The sequence below is a fragment of the Hippopotamus amphibius genome, chromosome 2 (genome assembly GCF_030028045.1).
Source record: "Hippopotamus amphibius kiboko isolate mHipAmp2 chromosome 2, mHipAmp2.hap2, whole genome shotgun sequence".
Lineage (NCBI taxonomy): Eukaryota > Metazoa > Chordata > Mammalia > Artiodactyla > Hippopotamidae > Hippopotamus > Hippopotamus amphibius.
In genome coordinates this window covers 184,625,841-184,653,652 of record NC_080187.1, presented here as the reverse complement: position 1 = coordinate 184,653,652, position 27,812 = coordinate 184,625,841, and the positions used below count along the sequence as shown (strand labels likewise).

The following is a 27,812-nucleotide window of genomic DNA, read 5'->3' as shown; positions in this document are numbered from 1 at the left end:
TCTTGGATTCTTTTTGGTTGTTGCTTTGTGTGGGATAAATTCATCATGTATGTGCTTTGTGCCTTTTCCTGACATGACTTGTTTGTTGTCATTGAGATTTACAAAAATACTTTTGGCATTATTAATACAATTTACAGATCCTTTGGAAGATCTTTTTGCTTGTACAGGGATGCCACTACTGTGAAATCAGAAAGAAAATTTTTTATTTTCACAGAAAACAAACTTGTAATGGTGCTTACTAGTTTCAGCAAATGTCCTGAAAGTATGACTTGAGAGGTATTTGCTAGCATTCATATGGTGAATTAGAACCTCAGAAAGAACAAGAAAAGTCTTGAAAGATTAGAAAAGGACTGACATATAAATGTGGGTCCATCTTTAAAGCTTGAGGGGATAGGAAGAAAACTTGGAAATAATAACCAGTACCTTAATCAATTATTAGAGAGTTAAAATTTTTTTCTAATGAAATTAATTTATAACCATTTGAATTCATGAATCTAAGAAGCAGCTAAGTTGATTCTGAAAATATGACCACTTGTTTTTCCTTGTAGATAACAGACCAAGAAGATTAGAGAGACGGGGAGATATTTATTATAGGTATAATATATTAAAAAAATGTAAGCCTTTCTTTTGTTGCCTTGGCTATCCTTCTAGAGATGTTAGCATACCTAAAGGAAAGTGCACAAATCACAAGTGTACACAGAGCTTGATAATGTCACAAAACACTGTCAGAACGCTACCTCAGAGGCCCATTTGTGCCCACTTCCATTCACTGTTCCTCCCTAGTGTTCTCCCCACAAGAGTTACTATAGGCAAATATATGGATGGCTTCTAGTTTTTGTTATTACAGATAGTGCTGCTATGAACATTATTGTACATACCTTTTAATGAAAATTCATATATATTTTGTGGGGTATATATAGCTAGTCAAATTGCTGGGTCATAAGGTTTGCATATGGTCATCTTTAATAGATTATGCCAGACAGTTTTCTAAAGCAGTTGCACCAATTTTCATTCCCATTAACAGTTTATAAGGGGTTCTAGTTGCTCCATGTCTTTGCCAGACTGTGACATCGTTTTGTCTGTTCATTTTAGTCCTTCTGTGTGCTAATATCTCACTGTGGCTTTAAATTACATTTCCCCTGTGAATAATGATATGGAATACCTTTTCTAATGCTCACTGGCCATTTGGATAACCTCCTTTATGAATGCTTATTCAAGACCCTTGCTTATTTTTCTATTAGTCTGTTTGTATTTTTCGTAGTGATTTGTATTTTTCGTAGTGATTTGTAGTTCTTTATGTGTTGCAGATGTCTTCTACTCTGTAGCTTACTTTTTCACTCTCAATGTCGTCTTCTGTTGAATTGTTAGCATTTTTTGTGTCCTGTTGAAGAAATCTTTGCCTTTACCAAAGTCACAGAAGATAATTCTCTCTGTTTTTCTCCGAAAGGTTTTTTTGATTTACCATTCAAATCTATAAGAAAGTGGGTTTTCAGTGTATGTTATGGGTTGCCATTTTTTACTTACAGATATCCATATCCATTTGACCCAGCTTCATTTGATGGTTGAAAAGACCATCCTTTTTGCACTGCAGCATCACTTTTGTCAAACAGGTGGCTACATATGTGTGGGTCTGTTTCTAGACCCTGTTCTGTTCATTTGTTTATCCTTGACCATTTGTCTATCCTTGTCCATTTGTCTATCCTTGATCAGTACCACTTTGTCTTAACAACTATAGCTTAATAATAAGGCTTGATAACTGGTAGTACAGGTCCTCTAGCTTTGTTTTTCTTCAATATTGCCTTCACTGTTCTTGGCCTTTCGCATTTGCATGTAAATTTTGAATCAGCTTATCTTAGTTTAAACTCTTTTCAGCAATGCCTGTGGCCCCATGTTTTTTGATTATGTCCCCATTATTAACACATTCTTTATCCATTTTTCCAATACCTATGTATTTTTCCATTTAAAATGATATACAAATAATAGCACATTAATATTACTTACATTGTGAAGCTTGCATGTCTGATTTCTTTGGAGACCACTGATCTGGACAGTAAAATAAGCCTAATTGAGTACAGAATGTTAATAGAGGGGAGAACACACTATTTACTGGAGAAAGTACTCCTGTTTTTTTCATATACTCTTCACTCTTTCTCTCCTGCTGTTTTCACTTGCTTGATCCCAAGGGCCAATGGGATTGAGGTAATGGGTCCATTGGTTTGTATGTGTATCAGAAGAGCTTATTGATTAAATGAATCTCCAGTGGTTGAATGTGATCTTGGCTTAAGGGTTGGGGTTTTCTAATGTTCCTTGAGAATAGCCTCCTCCCAGTGTCAGTCTACTTCAACAGAGAGAAAGCGCATGTAATTAATGTTGTTTACAAACCTGTCATGCATCAGTGCCTATTGTGGGCAAGGTGTGTTAATAGTCATGGACTTTTATTTTCTGGTTTGAGAACTCATTCCTGCATATAGTAAAAGGACATGCACAAAGTTAAAAGGACTTTAAAAATAAAAATGATTCAAGATCAGAGTTGAAAGAAGACATAATTAACTGCCAAAACAATGGTAGATGATTAGTGGTAAAGTTCAGGATGGGAGATCACTTTAGGTTGAAATGGACAAAAAAATCCTCTTTTATAGAAATGATATTAAGTTGGATCTTGAGTGCTAGGGACCTGGATAGGGGGAAGGATATTCCAAGTTAAAGATTTGAGCCAAAATACAGAGCAGTAGTGAGAAAAAAGGCCAGAAAAGTTGTCACCTTTTCTCTCAAGGAGCCTTTGAATGCCAGTCTATTGGGGTTTAGATATTAAAGCAGGATTTTCAGCCCTTTTTGGCTTACCTTTTTTGATAGATGGTACAGTTGTATTCCTGGGGGAATATAGTTTTGGTGGCTACCATCAAGTCATGGGAAGGAATAATCTGGTAGTTGCTTTTAGGAAGGCTGTTAAATCACTCAGTTCATTGCAACACATCAGTGGGGATCTGTGCTGTTGGTACTTGATGACTAATCTCAAGAGTGCGATAACAGGAAAGATTGGATGTGGGAATCCATGTTAAGGACGGTATTAAACTAAAGTTCCGGGTATCAGGTACAAAGGACCCAACAGAAAGAGTTTTAACCAAAAGATGGTGAAGAAAGAGTGAAGGGGCTCTGATTTGGATATGGATGAGTATTGGCAGTGAAAGAATAACTTCCAAAACCCAGAGTTCAAGCGAGGATTCAGAGGGAGTGCTGAATTCTGTATTAAGTTTAAAATGAACACTTAGGAGTGAGTTTAGGAGCTCTTTGATGTTATAAGTGCAGATGGAATAGAGAAGGCTCCAGTGCAGGGCTTTACACGGAGAAAGATTCTGGTTAGGAAGTGGGTAATGAAGTGTGACAGTTAAAAAGAATAGGAAGACATTTCAGGAGGGATGGTTGGGTTTAACTGAAAGTTGAGTATGTAAGACAGAGGAGACTCAGACTTGAAGGCAAATAAGGAAGAAGGCAGCTAAGACGGAAATTAAACATGCAAGAAAGATGATACGGTATGCAAAAGTGGTTAACTCCCCTTTTTATAATGTAGAAAACCAGTGAATACAGGTAGGAGCTCTATAATTAATAGAAAGATACTTCTCTAATACAAAGAATATTTTACACTGTCCAAAAAGACTGAAACCAAGCTTAACATGAAAAAAAGAAAAAAACAGTGCTATTAAACAATTCTTTCATTTTTGGACTTCCCTGGCATCCAGTGGTTAAGACTCTACGCTTCCAATGCAAGGGTCACGGGTTCGATCCCTCCTGGTCAGGGAACTAAGTTCCCACAGCCAGAAGAACCCCATAATTCTGTCATTTTTTTTTTCTTTTTTTTCTTCATTTCTTTTCTCCCCCCAAGTAAGAGCAGAATTTAGATGTTTGGACATAGTCCCTCTTGTCTTTGTGGTCAAGTTATTTTAGGCACCTTGCACTTACAAGGTTAAATAAATGTTTACTGAATGACTTAGTGTTGTTGCATTGTATTAGTGTTGTTTTTCCCTTTGGAGCTTTGTGCGTTTTGTTATCTGAGGGAATGTCCTCCAGCCTAAAATTAGAAGGATAGTCTTCCTCTGTATTTAAAATAGAATTTTGTGGAGAGTTCTAACTTTTCCTTGCAGGTTGGGAAACATGGATGGCATTGGTAGCTTGTTTGATCATGCATTGAGTTTATTGCACATTAGTTATTTTTGCCCTGCATTTGGACTGAGAACTAGAAGCATTTCTTGGGAGTGAGAAATATACCAGCAGAAAGAAGCTAATGTTTAGACATCTTAAGAGTAATTGCAAAATGGGTGTCAGTTCTGGATATTAGCCCATGTAGTAGTTATCTATACCTATATAACAAATTACCCCCAAATCTAGCAGCTTAAAACAATGAACATTTTTAATATCTCATAGTTTCTGTTGGGCAAGAACTTGGGAGCACCTTAGGTAGGTGGCTCCAGCTCTGAAAATCTTATGAAGTTGCAGTCAGGATATCAGCTAGGGTTGCAGTTACCTGAAAGATTGACTGAAGCCATAGTATCTGCTTCCAGGTTATTTCACTTATATGCCTGGTAAATTGATTCTGACAGTTGGCTGGAGGACTCGGCTCCTTAATGTGTGAACTTTTCCATGGGGCTGCTTCAGTGTCCTCATGGCATGGCATCTGGCTTCCCCCAGAGTGAGTGATTCAAGAGAGAGAGCAAGGAGGAGATCAATGCCTTTTATATTAGTTACTTTATTACGAAGTTTGGTTTGATATTCCTTGTTCTGAGATTTTGGCTTAGGTGATAGATGAGTTCTGACTGTTAACATGAAAGTTCTTAAGTTGGAAGGGATGCTAGTATCATCTCTCCCTGCTCTCCATGTTACCTGTCTGTTCACAGTTTTATTAGCCACAGCAAGTGTCAACTGGGGAGTACCTTAATATACTATAATATATACCATTCATCTTCAACCAAAATTCATTGCTCATAAGCCCTAACTCCTAAGAGCAAATTTTTTTTCATTGCAAGCTCTGTTCTTTTCTGTATCTTGCATTTTAATTTGATTTTCCAACTTAGTTCTGATTATGTAACTTTGATTATTTGTAAACATAATGCTCAGGAGATGCTGTTTCTCCAGCTGTTTTGCTTTCTTTTGTAATACTATGAAGTAGAGTAGCCTTGTTTTAATATACAAAGTAAACTCAAATTTATGTTTCAGTGTTTTGATGAAGAACATGAATCCAGATTCCATGTTCAAGATCAGTCTTAAAAGTAAAGGTGGAATGCCTTAGAGGACTGGGGGGGGGAGGGGGGGGACTCGAGGGAGGGGGGAGTCAAGGAAGGGAGGGAATACGGGGATATGTGTATAAAAACAGATGATTGAACTTGGTGTACCCCCCAAAAAATAATAAATAAATAAATAAATAAATAAATAAATAAATAAAATTAAAAAAAAAAAAAAAGTAAAGGTGGGGATTATTCTCAGGCAGACAAACCTGAGAGAAGAGACAAGGGAAAATGCTAAATTTGGAAGCGAGCACCAGTATTCTTTATCTTACACTATTCAAATAGTAATTTTGAGTAAAATTCCTTTGGAGCTACCAGATTAACTTTGTTTTGGTTTTTTAAGTTTGTTTATTTATTTATTTATTGGCTGTGTTGGGTCTTCGTTGCTGCACAGGGGCTTTGTCTAGTTGTTGCAAGCGGGGCTACTCTTCATTGCAGCTCACTGACTTCTCATTGTGGTGCCTTCTCTTGTTGTGGAGCACAGGCTCTAGGTTCTTGGGCTTCAGTAGTTGTGGTACATGGGCTCAATAGTTGTGGCTCGCGGGCTCTAGAGCGCAGGCTCAGTAGTTATGGCACATGGGCTTAGTTGCTCCAAGGCATATGTGATCTTGCCAGCCCAGGGCTTGAACCCGTGTCCCCTGCATTGGCAGGCGGATTCTTAACTACTGCGCCACCAGGGACGTCTGGAGCTACCAGATTAACTTTGAATTAATTTTTCCATATTCACCTTTATCCTCTTATTGCAGAAAACCTTTCATTCTTTTCTCGTCTGTGCCTTCATTTGTTTTATAGAAAGTAGTAGGTATCGTTCAGCAGCCTGTCTCCTAAATACACTTTCCTATCATCATCAAGGTGAAGGCTTTGTTCTTATTCCTCTGAGGAGACAGTTAATGAATGTTGACTTACCTGCATGTTGTCATCTTGTTCTTGGTAAGCTGTCTTAAATCACATACTACCTGAGTTATATTGAGCAGTCTTACCCAGTCCTCCCATCTTTCTTGCTTCCCATAGACGTGAGTGAATCTGAACAGTGCGAAGCTCCCCACTGCGCCCGAGTGTGCCTGTAAAACTCTTCTTACCCTGCAGTGAATATTAAGTTTGAATTCTGTGTTACAGAGTTCAAGGAAATACCATTCTCATAATACTGGCTTTGGGATAATACAAAAACATCAAAGAACTAAGAATTAGGCTAAGGACACAGATCGGATGACACTTAGGGGTATTTTGAACAAAGTTTAGGGCCTTTTAAAATCTCTTACTTGACGTGAATGCTTTTCTTATATATCCTTTTCTTGTGATGCCTGTAGAACAAAAGCCAGCATGATTCTCTCTTGTCCACTTAACCTCATTGTTCTCTACCATGCTTTACTGGTGATGAGTTCAAGAAGGAGTAATATTTAGTTCAAAACTTTTATGAATTCATTCTCACACACCAACCTCCCCAGTGTGGGCTCTGACCAGAGCTCCTTTCTCGTACAGTTTTACAAGGATTAGAGTGCAAGTCTCACACATATGAATTTTTTTTTCTTTTTAATCTTACTTTGCTTAGAAGAATAAAGACAAAAAGCAGAATCTGTAGGAAATATACCATTTAGCCATCTTTTGGAGAGGCAGAACAGATTTTATACTCTATTCAGTTAAATGTTAGGTTGAAAATGACCATTGGTGGAAACAGTACCAGCGTTGATTTCATTTCCTATCCCAGTCTCAGTGAAACTGTTGTCATGGTAATGGTCTGTTTAGGCATTATATGTATTGAAAGCTTTATGTACTCTACAACTGTAGTGAGCCAAGTAACTCACAGAAATTGAGAGCATTTCAGATTTTGCAATTCAAAATATACAGGGACTTCCCTGATGTGGTCCAGTGGTTAGGACTCCGCACTCCCAACACAGGGGGCCCAGGTTTGATCCCTGGTCAGGGAACTAGATCCTGCATGCCGCAACTAAAAAAGATCCTGCACGTGACAACACAGATCCCACACACGGCAACTAAGACCTGGCACAACCAAATAAATTAATTAATTTTAAAAAAGATTAAAAAAAATATACAAAAGAAGCTGAACATAAAGAGTTGTTTTAAAAGAGTGGTGTGTGTTTTAAGTTTGAAACAGTATACTCTATTAAATGCTTAGAGGGTTTTGAATGACTTATTGATGAAGAATCCCCCAAACAGGAAGTTTCAGAAAACTCTTCCACTAAATGTTAATATGCAATTGCAGTATCTATATCATCATTTCCTGAGATCATGAGAGCTTCCAGTACCCCTTGTGGAAAGCTCTGGGAAGCTGTTGTTTTCCGAGTTTTTCTGTATTTTATTTCCCCCTTTTTGTTTGGTCACTTAAAATATCTGTGAAAACAGAATCCATGTAATCTTAGCAGTTGATCTATAAACACTACGCCCTTTCATTTTAAGTGAGACCTTTTCTCTATATCTAAGTTTGATGTGTTCTTTAAGAGCAAAAGGAGAGCAGTTTGGGTCTAGGTTGGAAGTGGAATCGTGGAGATGTGGAGGGAAACCTCACCCCCCCTAGTGCCCCCTGCGGCCCAGGAGTGGAACCTGCCCCGTAATGCACCCGCTTGTATGGAGCGGCAGTTGGAGACTGCACGGGACCGGTGGGATGGAGCGCTCCTGCTCAGGGCTTCCAGCCTGAGTGGCTGCTGCTGGGCTGGCTCCCTCTGGCTTTTCAAGGACCTTGTGCCACCCCCAATGAAGGTTTCTGCTCCGCTGGAGTCCAGACGGAGGCCGGATTGGCTGACCTCACTTGGATGGGGACAGAGGTGTCCTAGTGGTTTCCGATTCAGCTGCTGTTGAATTGTGGGAGCTGGATGAGAATGAGACACTCATTGTCAGCAAGTTCTGCAAGTATGAGCATGATGACATCGTTTCTACAGTCAGTGTCCTGAGCTCTGGCACACAAGCTGTCAGCAGTAGCAAAAACTTCTACATCAAGGTTTGGGACCTTGCTCAGCCGATGGTTCTGAATTCATACCGAGCTCACTCTGGGCACGTCACCTGTGTTGCTGCCTTTCCCCACAGGGTTTCTGTGTTTCTTTCATGCGGTGAGGACAATAGAATTTTACTGTGGGATACCCGCTCTCCCAAGCCAGCATCACAGGTGGGCTGCAGTGCCTCTGGCTACCTTCCTGCCTCCCTGGCTTGGCATCTGCAGCAGAGTGAAGTCTTTGTCTTTGGTGATGAGAATGGAACCATCTCCCTTGTGGACACCAAGAGTGCAAGCTGTGCCCTCCACTCAGCTGTGCACTCCCAGTGTGTCACTGGGCTTGTGTTCTCCCCACACAGTGTTCCCTTCCTGGCCTCGGTCAGTGAAGACTGCTCATTTGCTGTGCTGGACTCAGGCCTTTCCGAGGTGTTTAGAAGCCGAGCCCACAGAGACTATGAGAGATGCTACTTGGTCCCAGCTCAGTCACTTCCTTCTTACCACAGTGGGCTGGGACCATCAGGTCATCCACCACATCGTGCCCACAGAACCTCTCCCAGAGCCTGGACCTAAGAATGTTGCTGAGTAGATTGGATTTCAGACAAAAAGCAAATCCCCCATGAGTCTCCACTCCCTTTGTCCCTGCCCTCTCAGTTTGTGAGGCAACACAGGAGCCTTTTACAGTATGTTGGTATGCTGGATCTGTGCAGTTAATAGGCATTGTCTCTCAGCCTGGGGTAGGCTGGATGCTGGGGTCCTGTAGTCAGGCAAGAAAAACTTCCTTGAACGTGGATATGTGTGTGTCTGAGTGTGAGTGTAGATACATAGTTTTTGTTGGTGGGGGGAATAAAAAGTCCACCCCACATCTTTCCCAAGGCCTAGTCCTCATCTCCCACCCCCAGCTCCCAAAGTTAACGAAAGGTTTTTATGCTTCCCATGTAGCTTTGCATGAGGAATTGGCAATGTCTGGATAAGATGTGGGATGTGAGCATCCTTGCATTTTTGGAAGCAGCTCACAGAGATAGGAGCAACAGTATTTTTTTATAGAGCTTCATTCACCTTTATCCTGGGCTGTGCTTCCATTTACCTCCAGCCCAGCTCACCTTGAGGAAGAGCCAGGACCATCACCACAGTTTTGCACATCCTCTTGTTATTAAGCTGAGCCAGAAGTCCAGTTTCTGGCTGAATAAGAAGTTTGGCTAGTACCTGTGTAATGCCCCCACCCCACCCCCATGAAGTTGTGTGTATGAGAAATGAGTGTATTTCTGTCATAGACGCCTAAGAAGAGTTTTAGGATGGAGAGCTTAAGGGCATTTCAGTTAAAAACTGACACAGACTTGCATAGGAATGTCTGCCACTTTCCCACCTGAAAACAGCCTGGGGCCTGACCTTTTTTGCCTGTGGGCCCGTACCTTTGAATATAGGAAGCCTGAATGCTATTTTGGGGGACTCTGAAGATTTTAAATACAGCATCAGAGAAAGAATCAGAAGTACCGGTCAGTGAAATAAAAAGTTGGTTCATTGTTGGCTTATCTTTTGAAAACGTGTGCGTCATGTGCAGTTAGACGTGCCACTTATGTTGAGTCATCAGGGTATCTATCCTATAGCCCATTCCTTTTTTGTGTGCTTCCCCAGCACCCCAGAATAGTTAGTTGGAACTTAAGGTAAATATTTGGTTACTCAGTTGGTGGCTACTGCCACTTAGAAATTATGGATAAATTGCTGATTGTATTGAGACTAAATTAAATCAATTACTTAAAAAAAAGAAGGCGCAAAAGGAGAAAATTAACTTATACGTAATGAAGACCTAATGTTTGTATAAGTATTCTTTTTATTTATTTATTTATGGCTGCATTGGGTCTTTGTTGCTGTGCGTGGGCTTTCTCTAGTTGTGGTGATCGGGGGCCACTCTTTGTTGTGGTATGTGGGCTTCTCAGTGCGGTGGCCTCTCGTTATAGAGCACGAGCCCCAGGCCCACGGGCTTCAGTAGTTGCGGCACATGGGCTCAGTAGTTGTGGCGCATGGGCTTAGTTGCTCCGAGGCATGTGGGATCTTCCTAGACCAGGAATTGAACCTGTGTCCCCTGCATTAGCAGGCGGATTCTTAACCACTGTGCCACCAGGGAAGTCCCTAAGTATTCTTTTTAATGTTAATTAAGACATGGAAAGCAAAGAGTGGCCCCTTGTTAAGTGGACAAGTCTGTAACTGAGAGGAAGACATCTGTGTGTTTTCTATGCTGCACTGCAGCAAGTAGTGTGGAGCTATTATGGGACCTATCATACTGTTGTATTATTTTCACTTGAGACTTTTGCATGGTGCCAAAAGACTCTACAAAAGCCTGCCTTCGCTGCTATGTGTATATTGCAGTGCTGGCAGCAAGACACACACAGTTGCCATTGCCTGCAGGATAATGAGATACTCAAGAACAGGAGGAAGGGACAACAGAAGAGCAAAATCTGTGACCACATTATTACCAAGTTACATCTCTCATTGTGTGACGTTGTTTCTTTTTTTCTAGTTTGTTTTAGGCCAAAACAGACTAAAGAAGTAATGAACCTTCTTTTCTGCACCCCCCACCCCCACCCCCTGCATGCTACACAGTGGTGTGGTGCCTAAGGTGTCCTTTATGTTCTTCTGTGTTAAGCATTAACATTTTCTGTATCTAGCAGTACCTAGCAGTTCGTGTCATTATGTAACGGGAATGTAGGTAGTATGTATGGTACCAAGAACCACCTGTACTAAGGAAGATTTGATGGAACCAATGTTAAAAATGATCTAGAAAAGTATAGATTGAGTGAAGTATACTAGGGGTGGTCAGGGTTTCTCTAAAGCTAACGCTTGTGTATGTTGGGCATTTTGAACTAGTGAATTATTTTTTAAATCTGAAATCAGATACAAATTACCTTGATTTAGTGACTGCCAACAAGAAACCCATCTTAACCTAGCTGATAGAAGAAAGTGAACACATTCTAATTTAGGAATGACCACCCCAGAAATAAAATTATCATTAGACTTTTCCCAGAAAGGTATCACAAGCAAAATATTGTGTTAAAAAGACTCTGTAGTGATTGTTGTATCCCTCTCTTACTAATAACTACAGTGTTGAAAAGAAAATAATGAAAGGCAGTGTCCATTCTTTCATCTCTTACCTGTTGGATTTTGCCATTTAAGAATACTGAAAATGAGGTTGACTTTAAGAGATCCCTGACTGAGACATTGTTTAGATACTGCTCTTTAGAAGTTAGTGAAGAATTCAGAACTCTTTAGGCCAGCCACTGCTGCTCTCTCAGCCACCTGGGTGACCGTGGACACTAGCAGCCCTGAGCTACTACAGATATGAGCAGCAGTTGCTAGGCTTGGGTCACCTCTTCACCCCCAGGAGGGGCAAGAAGAGCTATTACTAATAATCAGAAACAAACTTTCAGAAAACAAGAAAACTGGCTACTTTTTTTTTTTTTTTAACTTTCATCATTGTATCAGCAGTGGGATTTTTTTTCAGTAATGATCCTAGCTGATTGCTTCATGAAAGCAGATTATGATACACCCATACTACTAGATGACTTGAGAAGGCTTCTTTCAAACTGTAATCCTGAACAACCCATGTACTTCAGGAGAAGATATATACTAAACAAAGAAGCTTTGAAGAGATTTGTTACTGGACACTTTTGGTACTGAAATTATAACTGTTATTCTCCTGCAGAAGGTCCTGGTTACTGTACATGTTGCATTTTTTTTGTACTGTCTTCATTCATATGGTTATTTAGGTTACCAACCTGCCTTGAGAAACCAGCAAGACAAATAAGTGAAATAATGGAGAATGAAGATCCAAAGATAAAATGTCTAACATTGAACTGAAGAAAGAACTGCATCTGCAGTATATTGATATAACACCCTAATCCCACTAACACGTTCTTTGTATGTGAACATTCCATGCTTAAAAATCTTTCATATGAATGCCTCAAACTGAAGCTGTAACATGAGCTTTAAGTCTGTTAAAATGAATTGATACAGTAATGTAAGTAAATAATTTAATTTTTCAAATGGTAGGTACAGGAACCAAACAGATATAATTTCCTGTTCCTGACCACTTGTGTTGATTTCTCCAAATAAATGGAACTTCTAACCTTGCTAGAACTACACTGCACTGTTAGTACACACATGTAATACTAAACAGATCTGCCTAAAAGAAAATTTAGAAGGAAGTATTGTTGGTCATTGTTTTTAACTCAAGACATGGGTTTGTATCCACAGTTTAACAGATGAACCAAATCTCCCCTAACATACACAAAATGTTGTTTTGTCTAATGAAAATTTTGCTGTAACTATTTATAATAAGCAGTATCTCTTGCAGAAAAAGGCAGAATTAGAGGTGACATTAACGTAAGGTACATTAATAAAAGCACATTTTGAAATTAGCATGAACCTCCACTGTATGTGACATTTTTTTCTCTTTTGCTTACATTAAACAATTGTCAATATCATTAATTTGCATTTTTGTTTTGTAGTCTTTGGTTTTCAGCAGCCACTGTAAAGCAGTGAGTGGCTACTCAGACCAGGTCATCCATCAGCGGAGATCAGCTACCTCCTCACTTCGTTGCTGCCTGCTCACTGAGCTACCATCTTTTTTGTGTGTGGCCAGTCCACGAGTAAGTGCCACAGGAGGGAAGAGAGAAAATAGATGGTGTTTGAAGAAATAAACCAGTTTTCAAGGGATCCATTTCTTAACCAGAACTGTTTTAAGCTATTTGGACCTTGAGAAATATATAAATGCTCGGTATTTAGAAGGGGCATCCATGGTCCTGGCTTTCCCAAGACAGCACTCCTTACCTTGAGTTGTTGGTTTGAGAATAGTTGTATAGTAGGTAGAAGTGACTTCTTTCCCTGACATAGTTTCCGTGTAGTTCCTCTCATTTAGGCTGGTGCTTTAAACTACTGTGGGAGCAAGCCATCTGTCAGGTAGATTATCACCCAGTAGCAGGGAGAGGGAGAGTGGAATATTTGAAAAGGAGAGGGAGCCATTTGTCACCTGTGTTGAGGTTTTTGAGGGTTTTTCAGAGGAGGAGGCCAGATTGGGAGGGAGATTTGATCTGGCCTTATCGCCTCAGTACAGGCTCCAGATAACAAAGGGAAACATAACACTCCAGCATCAAGAAACTTCTTAGCTGGTATTCTCTCACATTCTTCAGCAGCCCTGCCTGGACTGTGGTTCACAAGTATGTTCCCTCTGAAAAGTAACTCTTGCACCATATCCACCATTCAGTGGTTGTAGTCTTATTTGCAGATTGGGAGTAGTTTTTATTGTGGTTTCAACTTTGAACAGCTGTTAGATCCTTCTTAATACCCTGTTTATCAAAACAGATCACTCTGGTGATTGCTGACAGTGTTGCTGCAAAGGCTCCCCCTGGCACACTGTGGCTGCTTACTTCACTTAACATCTTCCACTCTTTCATGTCTTTCTGATCAGAGCCAGACAGAAGCTCTCTTACAACCACAAAGAAGTACATGAAGGGAGAGGAGCAGTGTAGGGATGTGGCCAGACTGCAGTTAGAGCAAAAACGAGTTTCTGTCTTCCCAGCTTGTCTCCGTTTGCTCTAAGGGGCAACTTTCAGTTACCCAGTAGACTCTAAGAGGTTGACTTTTCTTACCCTTCTGTGTTTTTATTTTGTTTTCTCCACTCATTTTAGCAAGTCTACTGTTTTCACAGTTCCATTCAAAGAAGGTGGAGACTTTTAAATCGTCTTTGTGATATTTCTCTACCATTATTTATATCAGCTTACACCCTTACATTATTATCAAAGTTCAGAATCTGACAGAGGATCCAAAGAAAGATGACTAATGGAAATGAGATGACAGTACTGAATCCCATTGATTCCTTCCTGCCTAGATTTCTCTGCTGGTCCTGTGCTACACAAAACTTGATTATCTTACCACTGTCAACTTTATATTGATTATTGATTTATATTGATTATCCGGGAAGTATTTGGGTTTTGTGTGTATCCAGTTCTTCCAAAGCATTCTTTATCTTTGAAGCTTAAGTTGATGTAGGGAAAAGCACTTTTTCTAGGAAACATCTAAAGCCAAGTGCTTCAGGCTTCATAATTATGTGGTTGTTTCCTTTTCATTCTCCTAATCTGTTATGTATACAGAGAGGCCTACAAGAGAAAGTCTAGATTTTTGAGAGAAGGTCGTCAAGACATTTTTAATTCTCATATTCCCCTTATTTTATAGAACCAGTAAAAAGTGAACTGCCCTGGACTGTAATTGCATTTATGGACATAAAAATTCTTCATTTATGCCACTCGGAGCTCTATAGCCAACCACCCTGAAGAGTAACCCCACTCTTCTGACATACTTGCACATGCAGACCCCCACTGTACTGCCTAAGTATTGTTTCTGAGGAGCCTGAAATCTAAACTGTCATGGCTGGTACTTACATTTCCCTAAAAAACAATAGTAAATTGAAGATTATAACAGTGTGAAGGTGTGGTGGCAGGCAGGAAGCAGAAGAAAGCTTTTCTCATCTGGCTGAGGGGCTCCTCCCCAGCACCCTTTCCTGTTCAGCCCCTCTCCCCATATTTGTTTGTAGAGTTTCTCTACCTTGCACGTGCTAAATCTGAAATGGGAGTAATCATTCCATAGTTATGAGGACGGGAAGGAGAGTTTTTAAAATGTTGAATGTTTTATACACACAAAAGATCTTCAGATCAGGCCTGGGATGTGAATAAGGTAATATTTCATGAGATATTTTAATTATCTTATATTGATTTCTAACCTATCTGTGGTGGGGAAAAACTGATTTCCTTTGAAGCCTCAACCCTGGCATTGAGTCAAGACAAATTAATTTCCATAGCACATACTATGAAAACTTTAGGGTCAGTTCAGGAAGAAATGTGTCACTAAGGAAGGAATTATTAGCTGAGGAAATCATTCTGCAGGGTTAATAAACTAAAAAACCCTTGGAATTCATGATACCAAGAAACTGAAGCGCTTGGAGCGGTCACGCTTCCTAGAGCTAGAGCAGGACTATACGTGTCCTCGGGAAGGACGCGCTGAATGCTTGAGGAGGCAGCCCTTGGAGATACTATAGTTTAGGAAGTCAGTGAAGCAAGAAACAGGGGTTAGCTAATGTGAGACTAAAGGCAGTATGCATTTCCATTTGTGGGGAGGCAAGAATGGTATGTGATGCTTCATCTCCCCCTGCTTCTGAGCTATCAGGAAGGCCATTTGGGGTGAGCAGAATGGGTGGAGGCTCTTTAGGACAGAGCTGACTTGAAAAGCACAATTTAAGTAGAAATGGGTTTGTTTGTCTTCTTTTGGACCTCATGAGTTTACTGCTTACGTACTTAAAACATGGCATTGTATGATTCTGTATATATCTTGATCCAGGACATCTGGCAGATAGCTTATCAAAACATTAAAAAAAATTTCACTGAGAGCTGTGCCTTGCAAACCTTCTGGTTTTTAATCCTGGACTTGGAAGGCTGTCAGAAAAATGAATTTGGAAAATAGGTAAAAGTTTATAACTGGAAAAGTTGTTTTGTTTTTAAACTGTAAGAGTGTCTAGAAATGAGTCCCAGACAGGAAAAACATTTTTTTTCTGTCACTGTTCTCCCCCTGTTCCTTCATGATTTTCTGGCTTTTGATTTTTCACCTCAAGAATATGGGCCCAAAGTTTTTATATATAATTCCAGTACAGGTTCTGCTTTTCTTTTAAAAAAAAAAAAATCAAAGCAAGGGGGAGGGAAGGATTGGGAGTTTGGGATTAGCAGATGCAAACTTTTGTATATAGGATGGATAAACAACAAGGTCCTACTGTATAGCTTAGGGAGCTATATTCAATATTCTGTGATAAACTGTAATGAAAAAGAATATATATGTATGTACATACTGATAAACTGTAATAAAAAATATATATGTATGTACATACAGACTGAAAGTGAGAGGATGGAAAAAGATATTCCATGCAAATGGAAATCAAAAGAATGCTGGAGTAGCGATACTCATATCAGATAAAATAGACATTAAAATAAAAAATGTTACAAGAGACAAGAAAGGACACTACATAAAGATCAAGGGATCAACCCAAGAAGAAGAGATAACAATTATAAATATATATGCACCCAATAGAGGAGCACCTCAATACATAAGGCAGACGCTAACAACTATGAAAGAGGAAATCGACAGCAACACAATCATAGTGGGGGACTTTAACACCCCACTTACACCAATGGACAGATCATCCACACAGAAAATTAATAAGGAAACACAAGCTTTAAATGACACAGTAAATCAGCTTGATTTAATAGATGTCTATAGGACATTACATCCAAAAACAGCAGATTACATGTTCTTCTCAAGTGCCCATGGAACATTCTCCAGGATAGATCACATTTTGGGTCATAAATCAAGCCTTGGTAAATTCAAGAAAGTTGAAATCTATCAAGCATCTTTTCTGACCACATCGCTATGAGATTAGAAATTGATTTCAGGAAAAAAACTGTAAAAAACTCAAACACATGGAGGCTAAACAATACGCTACTAAATAACCAACAGATCACTGAAGAAATCAAAGAGGAAATCAGAAAATACCTAGAGACAAATGACAATGAAAACACAACAATCCAAAACCTGTGGGATGCAGCAAAGGCGGTTCTAAGAGGGAAGTTTATAGCAATACAAGCCTACCTCAAGAAACAAGAAAAATCCCAAATAAACAATCTAACCTTACACCTAAAGAAACTAGAGGAAGAAGAGCAAACAAAACCCAAAGTTAGTAGACGGAGAGAAATCATAAAGATTAGAGCGGAAATAAATGAAATAGAAACAAAGAAAACAATAGCAAAAATCAATAAAACTAAAAGCTAGTTCTTTGAGAAGATAAAATCGATAAAGCTCTAGTAAGACTCATCAAGAAAAAGAGGGAGAGGACTCAAATCAATAAAATTAGAAATGAAACAGAAGTTAAAATAGACACCACAGAAATAAAAATCACCATAAGAGACTACAACAAGTAACTATATGCCAATAAAATGGACAACCTGGATGAAATGGACAGAGTCTTAGAAAGGTATAACCTTCCAAGACTGAATCAGGAAGAAATAGAAAATATGAACAGACCAATCACAAGTAATGAAATTGAAACTGTGATTAAAAATCTCCCAACACACAAAAGTCCAGGACCAGATGGATTCACAGGTGAATTTTATCAAACATTTAGAGAAGAGCTAACACCCATCCTTCTCAAACTCTTCCAAAAAATTACAGAGGAAGGAACACTCCCAAACTCAATTTATGAGGCCACCATCACCCTGATACCAAAACCAGACAAAGATACTACAGAAAACGAAAATTACAGACCAATATCATTGATGAATTTAGATGCAAAAATCCTCAACAAAATACTAGCCAACAGAATCCAACAACACATTCAAAGGATCATACACCATGATCAAGTGGGGTTTATCCCTGGAATGCAAGGATTCTTCGATATACGCAAATCAATCAATGTGATACACCATATTAACAAACTGAAGGATAAAAACCACATGATCATCTCAATAGATGCAGAAAAAGCTTTTGACAAAATTCAGCACCCATTTATGATAAAAACTCTCCAGAAGGTGGGCATAGAGGGAACCTACCTCAACATAATAAAGGCCATATGTGACAAACCCACAGCAAACATCATTCTCAATGGTGAAAAACTGCAAGCATTCCCTCTAAGATCAGGAACAAGACAAGGATGTCCACTCTCACCACTACTATTCAACATAGTTTTGGATGTCCTTGCCACAGCAGTCAGAGAAGAAAAATAAGAGGAATCCAAATTGGAAAAGAAGAAGTAAAACTGTCACTGTTTGCAGATGACATGATACTACGCATAGAAAATCCTAAAGATGCCACCAGAAAACTACTCGAGCTAATCAGTGAATTTGGTAAAGTTGCAGGATACAAAATGAACACACAGAAATCTCTTGCATTTCTATGCACTAACAATGAAAGATCAGAAAGAGACATTAAGGAAACAATCCCATTCACCATTGCAACAAAAGGAATAAAATACCTAGGAATAAACCTAACCAAGGAGGTAAAAGACCTGTACTCAGAAAACTATAAGACACTCATGAAAGAAATCAAAGACGACACAAACAGATGGCGGGACATACCATGTTCTTGGATTGGAAGAATCAACATTGTGAAAATGACTATACTACCAAAAGCAATTTGCAGATTGAATGCAATCCCGATCAAATTACCAATGGCATTTTTCACAGAACTAGAACAAGAAATTTTACGATTTGTATGGAAACACAAAAGACCCCGAATAGCCAAAGAAATCTTGAGAAGGAAAGATGGAGTTGGTGGAATCAGGCTTCCTGACTTCAGGCTATACTACAAGGTTACAGTGATCAAGACAGTATGGTACTGGCACAAAAACAGAAATATAGATGAGTGGAACAGGATAGAAAGCCCAGAGATAAACTACGGTCAACTAATCTATGACAAAGGAGGCAAGGATATACAATGGAGAAAAGGCAACCTCTTCAATAAGTGGTGCTGGGAAAATTGGTCAGCTACATGTAGAAGAATGAAATTAGAACACTCTTTAACACCATACACAAAGATAAACTCAAAATGGATTACAGTCCTAAATGTAAGGCCAGACACTATAAAACTCCTAGAGGGAAACATAGGAAGAACACTCTTCGATGTAAATCACAGCAAGATCTTTTTTGATCCACCCCCTAGAGTAATGGAAATAACAACAAAAATAAATAAGTGGGACCTAATGAAACTTCAAAGGTTCTGCACAACAAAGGAAACTATAAGCAAGACAAAAAGAACCCTCAGAATGGGAGAAAATATTTGCAAACGAATCAACAAAGGATTAATCTCCAAAATATATAAACAGTTCATGCAGCTCACTATCAAAAACACAAACAACCCAATCAAAAAATGGACAGAAGACCTAAATAGGCATTTCTCCAAAGAAGACATACAGATGGCCAAGAGGCGCATGAAAAGCTGCTCAACATCACTAATTATTAGAGAAATGCAAATCAAAACTACAATGAGATATCACCTCACACCGGTTAGAATGGGCATCATCAGAAAATCTACAGATAGTAGATGCTGGAGAGGGTGTGGAAAAAAGGGAACGCTCTTGCACTGTTGATGGGAATGTAAATTGGTAGAGCCACTGTGGAGAACAGTATGGAGGTTCCTTGCAAAACTAAAAATAGAACTCCCATATGACCCAGCAATCCCACTGCTGGGCATGTACCCAGAGAACACCATAATTCAAAAAGACACATGCACTCCCATGTTCACTGCAGCACTGTTTACAATAGCCAGGACATGGAAGCAACCTAAATGTCCATCAACAGATGAATGGATAAAAAAGATGTGGTGCATATATACAATGGAATATTACTCAGCTGTAAAAAGCAATGAAACTGGGACATTTGTAGAGACATGGATGGACCTAGAGACTGTCACACTCTTTCTGAAGTGAGTCAGAAAGAGGAAAACGAGTATCATATGTTAACACATATATGTGGACTGTAGAAAAGTGGTACAAATCAACTGGTTTGCAAGGCAGAAATAGAGACACAGATGTAGAGAACAAACATATGGACACCAAGTGGGGAAAGCAGGGAGGGTTGGGGGGGAATGAATTGGGAGATTGGGGTACCAAATAGTACACTCTAAATACATGCAGTTTATTGTTTGTTAACTATCTCAATAAAAGTTCTTAAAAAAAAAAGAAATATGTATGTACAACTGAGTCACTTTGCTATATAGCAGAAATTAACACAACATTGTAAATCAGCTATTCTTCAGTAAATTAAAAAAAATCAAAACAGTTATCTTTGAGTGTAAAATGGGTCAATATGAGTCTATGCTTACTCATGCAAGAATGTGCATGCTGTTTGAGCTGTATAGAATTGGTCATACTTCTGTGGTCCAGACTACTGCTTCTGAAACCATTTTTGTGGAAGTATAGCCAGTGTTGATTGTCAGGTTCTGGAACTCATACCTGTCTGTTCTGGTTCAGTATCCGCTAGGCTACTGCCAGGACAGGCCATGGTGGGAGAGACCCAGTTTTTAATCACCTGCTTTGTGTTTCAGTCTTTATTTGCCTATGCTCAGCTTTCAGTGGGAAAATGAATAACTTGGAAGCAAGAGAACAGACTCCTTTTGGAGTGGGTAAATGTGATATGACATTGCCAAAACCTGTTCCTAGTACTGTCAGGGTAAGCTGATTTATGCACAAGCCTTTCTGGGTTTTGGAGTGCCAGGGGCCCAGCTTGCTGTGACCCACTGTAGTTTTGCATCTGGACCATAGATGGCACTGCTCCCTAGCAAACTCAGTTTAGCTTCATCTGCCAGCCAGAGTAGTGTACTCTTTGGTTATTGGTAAATGAGGCTTTTTCTCCAGTTTTGGTATCCTCTAGTTTCCAGCAGAGGTACCTGCAGCCCCGTAGTCAACTAGCTGATTGTTTACGTACCCCAAAGCAGTATTTCTCAAGGCTTGGCCTGAGATGCTGGGGTGTGTGTTAAAAACCTAGAGCTACTGACTCCTACCTTAGGCCTGGATCAAAATCTGCACATTAGATAAGCTCCCAAGAAGGTTCTTATGCCTATGAAAACTTGACAACCATTGCCCTAAATATTAATGGGCATGAAAATAGAAAAGTTAGTAGCAAGGTAGATTTTCCTAAATGTCTAACTTCCAAGAAATAATAGAAACAACAGAACTTCCTAACTAGGTACGGTCAGTAGTTTATGTTCTGATCTTTCCCATACTTATGCCCTTGCTCCTTACATCCACATTCTTCCTATCTCTTGGTCTAGCTCCATGGTTCTTTTGAGCAATTTGCTGCTAATAATGGGACTTTAGCATTTTTATTAACCTGGGCTTACAGGTAATCACAGCCTCCAAATTTTAACAAAAGGTAACCTCAGACTCCTTATCAGATGATTTCATAGCTGCTGCATAGCTGCTTATTAGAGTGGGAATAGACCCAGATCATTAAAGAAGGATAAAAACGTATGTTTCTAAATTGGTAGGAGCCTTCTGTTCCATTGGGGGCAGCATTTGAATGTCATTGCGCCTTGTGGTGAGATAAGAGTTTGTGCAAAGCCTCTTGCCCTAGCCAGGAAATGAACTCACTACTCTCTGGCAATTGCTTTCTCCATTCCCTACCCCCTTACGCTCCCCGCAGCTTATGGCCTGAAAGAAAGATTCTCTTATCTTCCATTAGGTTTGTCAGTCAGTAACCGGGTCAGGGAAGAGGAAAAAGAAATGTTGATAATCTTGGGAGCGCTACATTAAAGATAGCTTCAGGTGCACCAGGAGGATACTATTTAGTTCTTTAATGTTGACTATCTCCAGCTCCCTTTTTGGCCTCACCAGCTAATAGAACTTTGCCAAAAGCACTATCTGGCAGTGAAGGGAGATGGCAAAGTGATCATATATATAGATATATATCATATATATATACATGTATAGATATTTGTGATAGAATTATTCCTGACCTGGAATCCCAGTTTATCTGCAAACTCCAGCACTCTTTGGGTCTTTAGTTTGTTGCAAGTTCATGTTATGGAGGTTGGCCTTTTACGGGGAAGCTCACTAAGTCAGTTGTTAAGGACAGCTTAGTTTGTCAGAGCAGGGAAGTTAAAACCACTAGCCTAAGAATTATCCACATTAGTCTGATTTCAGAGTCGAAGTTCCCAAAAGGCTTAGTGGGTATGGAAAATGTGAAAGAGCCATCTCATGTGAATCTTTCACTGCAGGTCACCGCAGTGCCATTGGATTCTTACTGCAATGACCGAAGTGCAGAATATGAGCGGCGAGTGCTGAAGGAAGGAGGGAGTCTGGCAGCCAAGCAGTGTTTGTTGAATGGGGCCCCTGAACTGGCGGCAGATTGGCTAAATCGACGGTCCCAGTTCTTTCCAGAACCAGCTGGAGGACTGTGGAGCATTAAGCCTCAGAATGGCTGGTCTTTCATCAGGATTCCAGGTGAGTCCTCCTTTCTCTTGGCATATGTTCCCAGCTTTGGCAAGGGAAGAACCAGGGAAATACTCCATGTGGTGGTTTCAGATATTTGGAATTCAAAGTTCTTAAGGTTTCTATTTCCTCTTTTACCCTTAGTGATTGTAGGTAAGAATACTTAAGTAATTTGTGACTTGAGTGGAAATAGAAATGTCTTTTAGATTTCTGCCTAAATACTCTCCTTTGACAAGTTTACAGCTGAGAAAGGAATACTACTCTTTGGGTTGGTGGGGAGCATAGGAAAATAAACTTGGTAGGAAAGGCTTCAGGTCGAGTGAGTACAGTTGTCTTGTGCCATTGCCAGTAGAATGAATGAGAATGTCGTCACTCACAGAAAGCCTAGTTTAAGTAGCATAAACAGTGTCCTGCACGAAGCACTAGAGATCTGAATGATAACCAGAAGAAAAACAGTGTTTTGTGCCAAAATGCTAGCGGATTCCCAGACCTCCTAGGGTCAAGGTCGAGGGTTGAAAGGAAACTAGGTTTTCATCTTTGCTTTAGTGAGACTACTTTTAAGAAAACCAAACACAGGGTTCATAGGCTTATGTTCTCTGCTTACACCTGCTGGCACACTGGAGCAATAGCTTAAAGCTACCATGTTCATTTCAGTTGTCCAAATTCTCTGATACTTTGATTGTATTCATCTTACTGGTGTGTAGAGGAAGTAAACTAGAGTTAAGCATTAAAAAGAGAGGCTTTGCTATTTCTAAGAGATAACTGTGTTCTAGGCTTTAGGGCTGGCTTTTCCATTTAATGTTGAGTTTGTTGAGTGTCGAGAGACTTTGGGTCAACCTGTTAGTTGCTTTGGGGGTGCTTTGAACTGGAAGATACCATTTTGTGTATACAAGAGCAATGTGTATATGGCCTCATATCTGACTTAAAAGAGATGAAAGCAGTGGGTGAGGGTATATTGTTGGGAAAATAAGGAGAAGCCTAGGTGTAAAGCAGGCCTGAATAGTGGGAATAGAGGAATAGAATCCAGCAGGTTTGGAAACCACAGAGTCCCAGGCAGAAGATGAGCACAGGTGTTAAAAGAAGCAAGATAACACCTTATTTCTTCTTTCTCCCTTCTTCATTCTGACTCAAGTTCCCAGTACAGAAGGAGAAGGCTTATTGCTGGCGCTGTGGGAATCTCTTGTGGCTTTTCCTGTTCTTTGAAAGAAAAATGGACCTTGTTTAAATAGCAGGAAGTGTCTGAGTTCTTTTTGCATCGATAAAAAGCACCAGCCTCACTGGCTGTTTACTGTGAGAACCAACCAGCTCCTCACTGACCCCATTGTGCTCAGTAGACTGGCTGGGCAGGGCAGTGGGGGGTGGAGGGGGTCACTGGAACCTGTGTTTTATCTCTTTTTCCTCTGTACTTTTACTTTTTCTGTTTCCCTGGGAAGGGTTGATTTCATTATACTCCTTGAGAGACTGACCAAAAACTCCTAGGTTTCACACCTTGAATGTGTCTCTGTGTTTCACCAAAAGAAGTATGTACAGTCCCTTCAAAAGTCTCCTCTCCTTGGAAAAAGGAGATATTTTATCTGTTATCTTCATTTTACTATTATTGGTTACATTCATTTCATTGGGTAAGAACTTGTAGCTAAGTGAAAATACTATAAGAGTGTACAGTAGGATTGTAGGAAAGATTGCAAGAAAGTAGCATAGGTCTGTTCATTTTAACATTTTTTGAGCTTCTGTTTTAAAGTAGGGGCTGGACACAGGTTTGACTTGGCAGTATCAGCCTTATTTCTAGGGAATTGTGCTCTTCTTGGCTCTGTGCCCTGCTTAGCAACAGGTGGTGTTCTTGTCCAGTGCAACTTTGGTAGCTCCTAAAAATTGGGTAATGGGTGCCAGGCCCAGAAGGCACCAATGTGTGCAGTGAAAGAAAACTGTTTTTTCTGCTTAAGTGTTTTAAGGCTGTTGCTGAAGTCACTTTCTTCTTAGACCTTTTCCTTCAGGCAAGTCCAAAGAAATTCAGTCCATCCACTTCCACCTCCCCCACCTAAACAATAACAAGCTAATAACAGGTATGACTTCTTGCTTCTTTTAGGTGCATCAGAGTTCTCTTCTTTTAAGTATATGTACATCTTCATCTCTGAGTTTTCCTAATGTTAGCATCAGTTAGTTCTGCTTAGCAGAGTAGTTGTCGGAAGCAGGAATGTGTGAAAACCATTGAATTGTGATTCTGAGATGAATTGAAGCGTCTCAAAATTCAGACACAAGACAGATTTGTATATGTTTAAATATTTGTGTTGAGGGAGTATATGCGAATGGAAAGAGGAGATAAGCAGGCTGCAGAGATCTGATGCGCTTATTTAGCTTGCCCACTCTCGCTCAGTGATTGAAAAATATATGGGTTTCTTTTTTTCACCTTCCTGTGATTTTAATGAGAAAAAAAGAAACTTATTGTCTGAAGCTGATTGATACCTCTGTGGGGAATGTTTAGAAGCTATCGAAAGTGAGGGAACCCAGGGAGCCCAATTAAAGGAGAAGGGTAATTGTGACAAGGAGAAACCCTTGAAGTTGTTATGAAAGCATTGCTGCCTGATCAGAGTGGGAATTTATACAGGCCTCCTTGTCTGGTGCCAGCAAGAGGGCTTAGCAATCGGTTCTGTCCCAGCTGCAGTCATTTGATTGTGTTGGTAAGGAGACCAACAAAAAGGAGAGCATTTCAGTAATCTAAACAGGACCAAACAAAGAGGCTGAACAAAGGTGTGTGCCATAGCGTCAAGGAGGGGGTGGTGGAGGGAGAAATGTGGCCTGGCAATGTTCCGAAGGTGGGAGAAGGCAGGCTGCAGTGCAGAGGAGTAAACATCCAGGACCTGTGGCTTTGTAGCAGAAACAGAGTGGCTGATGATTTGTTGTGGTGCTGTCAGCACATCCGTTCTGCTTCGGTTTATACAATTAACTGTGCACTTGGCAGATAGTGGTGAGAACAGAGAAGTGACCGTTGAAAACTTTTGGATTGCTCTCAACAGTCAGCTTCAGTAGTTCAGAGGAAACCATGGGTTCAAACCCAGAAACTAAAGGTAGACAGTATGTTTTTCTTAACAGTTTTCTTTTTTTACTTTTAGTAGTGAGTTGTGTATGTGATCTCTCTAGCTTTTCTGTCTCCCTTTTTGTGTCCCACACTACTTCAAAATATACTCTTATCCAGCCCCTCAAGTTTCATCTCTTCCCCTCCTAATAGCAGCAATTGTTCAGGGTATGTTTATGGACCAGTCCACAAACAGGAAACTCTGCTTCCTGAAATGTGATGGGAGTTGAATGATACTGAATGGATAAGATGAAAATTTGTGAGTTAAGTGTTCTCTAAAGATCTCTGGCTGAAGTGCCTTTTTTTTTTTTTTTGAAATGGGAGGAAGAAGGAGAAAGCACAAATTAGTGAGTGAAAGCAGCTTCCATTTCATAGGAACCCAAAATCAATCTTTCTGAAAAGCTGAATAAGCCCTAATGTCTTTATTAAATTACAACTTAGGATAATAACATTTACCAGCCAACCTATTTGAAATCATCCAAGAGAGGGAGTTTTTTTGTTTTGGGGGAGGATGGCGGGGGGTGTGCATTTCTTGGTGTTTAAGTGTTTTTAGGGGCAGGCAAGAGCAGCCCTTGTTTCTCTACGTCCTCATGCCTTCGGGAGGTGAACCATTTAGCCACAGAATTACAGAAACAGATATCTAGAGATAAGATGAACAAAGGAAAAAAAGAAATTCTCAGGTCATTACAGCAGGTGTGGCATGGACATTACTCTTAGATATTCACATGTACCTGCTGTCTCTTGAATAAGAATGTGGAGCAGGGAAACTTTCAGAAGCCTTAGCTGCAGGTGTCTGGTTAGGAACCGTCATTTGGGAGGGGACCTATACCTCCCTGCCTCAGGATGTTTCTTCCCAGAGCACTACTGGATATGATTTAACAGTGCTTTGCATTCTTCTCTAGAGTACTTTCGTGCTCTCATGATGGCAAGCATCCTGGTTGTAGTAATTTTGGCTGCATACAGCTTTGCAGTGAGTGATTTTGCTGCTTCAATTAAATACAATTTCCCGCTTCCCCCGTTTTCTTCTCCCTAGGCAAGGAGAGCCTCATCACTGACAGTGGAAAGCTGTATGCCCTTGATGTCCTGCTGACTCGGCTCAAGTCTCAAGGACATAGGGTCCTTATCTACTCCCAGATGACCAGGATGATAGACCTGCTGGAGGTAGGAGAAAGAACCTTGGGGACTAGGAAGCTTTGACATTTAACTTGTAGGAATCAGACATGTATACTAATGTCAGCCCTGCTTAATGGGAACCCAAAACTTGTGTTCGTGATTTTACCACCTATAAAGGGAGGAGAAGCAATTCCTGGCAGATAGGAAAGTGTGCAAAGGACTTCTCCCTCCTTCCTTATACCAATGAAGCAGAATCCCCCTCCTCCTTTCCTTTACTAGGGAAGAAAGCTGCTAATTTTAAAGTAGATCAGAGCCTAGGAATTTCTTGAAAAGTCCTCTGAAATTCTGTATGGATAACAAGATTTGGGATCAATTCTCTATCAGAGAGCAGCTGTTGAACCTGAGTTAGTGTAGTGATACTCAACCTGACTACATTTTGCAGTCTTCTGGGAAGCTTTAACAAATACTAATGTCTGGTCCTACCCTCAGAGATTCTTATATAAGTTTGCAATGAGGCCTAGGCGTCAGGATAAAAAGCTCCCAAGGTGATTCTCTTGTATAACCAAGGTTGACAGCCATTGGGTTATGGTGAGAGATACAGCTCTGTCTTACTGCGCAGGGCAGATTTTGTTTCTTTTCGTTACTTCTGGGTTGACACTCTCTCTGCTTTTTTGTTGAAGTAGTGGCTTACTATTTAAAGGAGAGAAAGTCATGGACATATAAACAGTGGAGTGAAAGTGAGGACAAATAATTACTGACCACTAGAGTAAGTCTTTAGTGCAAGAAAGTTGGGAAGCCATTTGTCAAGAGGCTAAAACACCTGCATGTCAGTAGTATATAAATATTCTCATGTTTTTTAGTGTGTTTTATGTATCTAAGGCTTTAAATTTTAACGCTGCTTCTCCAGGGACTAGTTGGTAATAAATAAGTGGAAATTGGACCATGATTATCCCTATCTAGGAATAAGGGAGTAAAGATTCTGTCAGTACAGAAGGAATGAAGGGTAGCAATAGGGAAGAATTTTAGGTTCTTCAGAAGCCAAGGCTTACTCACCGAATTTTACAGTGAGTTTATCTGAATTTGGTGGCAGGCTCTTAAATAATCAGGCCACTTCTTTTAGCGAGAGACATAACAAATAATATTCGAGGTCAACTTAATCACTCAGTTTTATGTTTAATAAAAAGTGTTCAGCCCTAGAATGCTGTCAGCAGGCAGAAGTTTCTGGTTTGTATTGTGAGTAGGTCACCTATTTCTTTTTTTTTTTAATTTATTTATTTATTTTATTTGTTTATTGGCGGCATTGAATCTTCGTTGCTGCACACGGGCTTTCTGTAGCTGTGGCCAGCGGGGGCTACTCTTCATTGTGGTGTGCAGGCTCATTGCAGTGGCTTCTCT

At 40.0% G+C, this 27,812-nt stretch overlaps 1 protein-coding gene and 1 pseudogene across 3 annotated transcripts in view; both read left to right on the top strand.

Annotated features, from left to right (window-relative positions):
• The window catches only part of INO80 (INO80 complex ATPase subunit), a 133,887-nt gene that overhangs the window by 73,085 nt on the left and 32,990 nt on the right, over positions 1 to 27,812 (top strand). For all 3 annotated transcript variants that reach the window (XM_057721738.1, XM_057721740.1, XM_057721739.1), the window contains exons 25-27: positions 12,723 to 12,863; positions 22,021 to 22,246; positions 26,338 to 26,465. In XM_057721738.1, the coding sequence (XP_057577721.1) occupies positions 12,723 to 12,863; positions 22,021 to 22,246; positions 26,338 to 26,465 (495 nt within the window). The remainder of the gene's footprint in view (positions 1 to 12,722; positions 12,864 to 22,020; positions 22,247 to 26,337; positions 26,466 to 27,812) is intronic.
• LOC130845089 (methylosome protein 50-like) lies at positions 7,782 to 9,506 on the top strand (annotated as a pseudogene).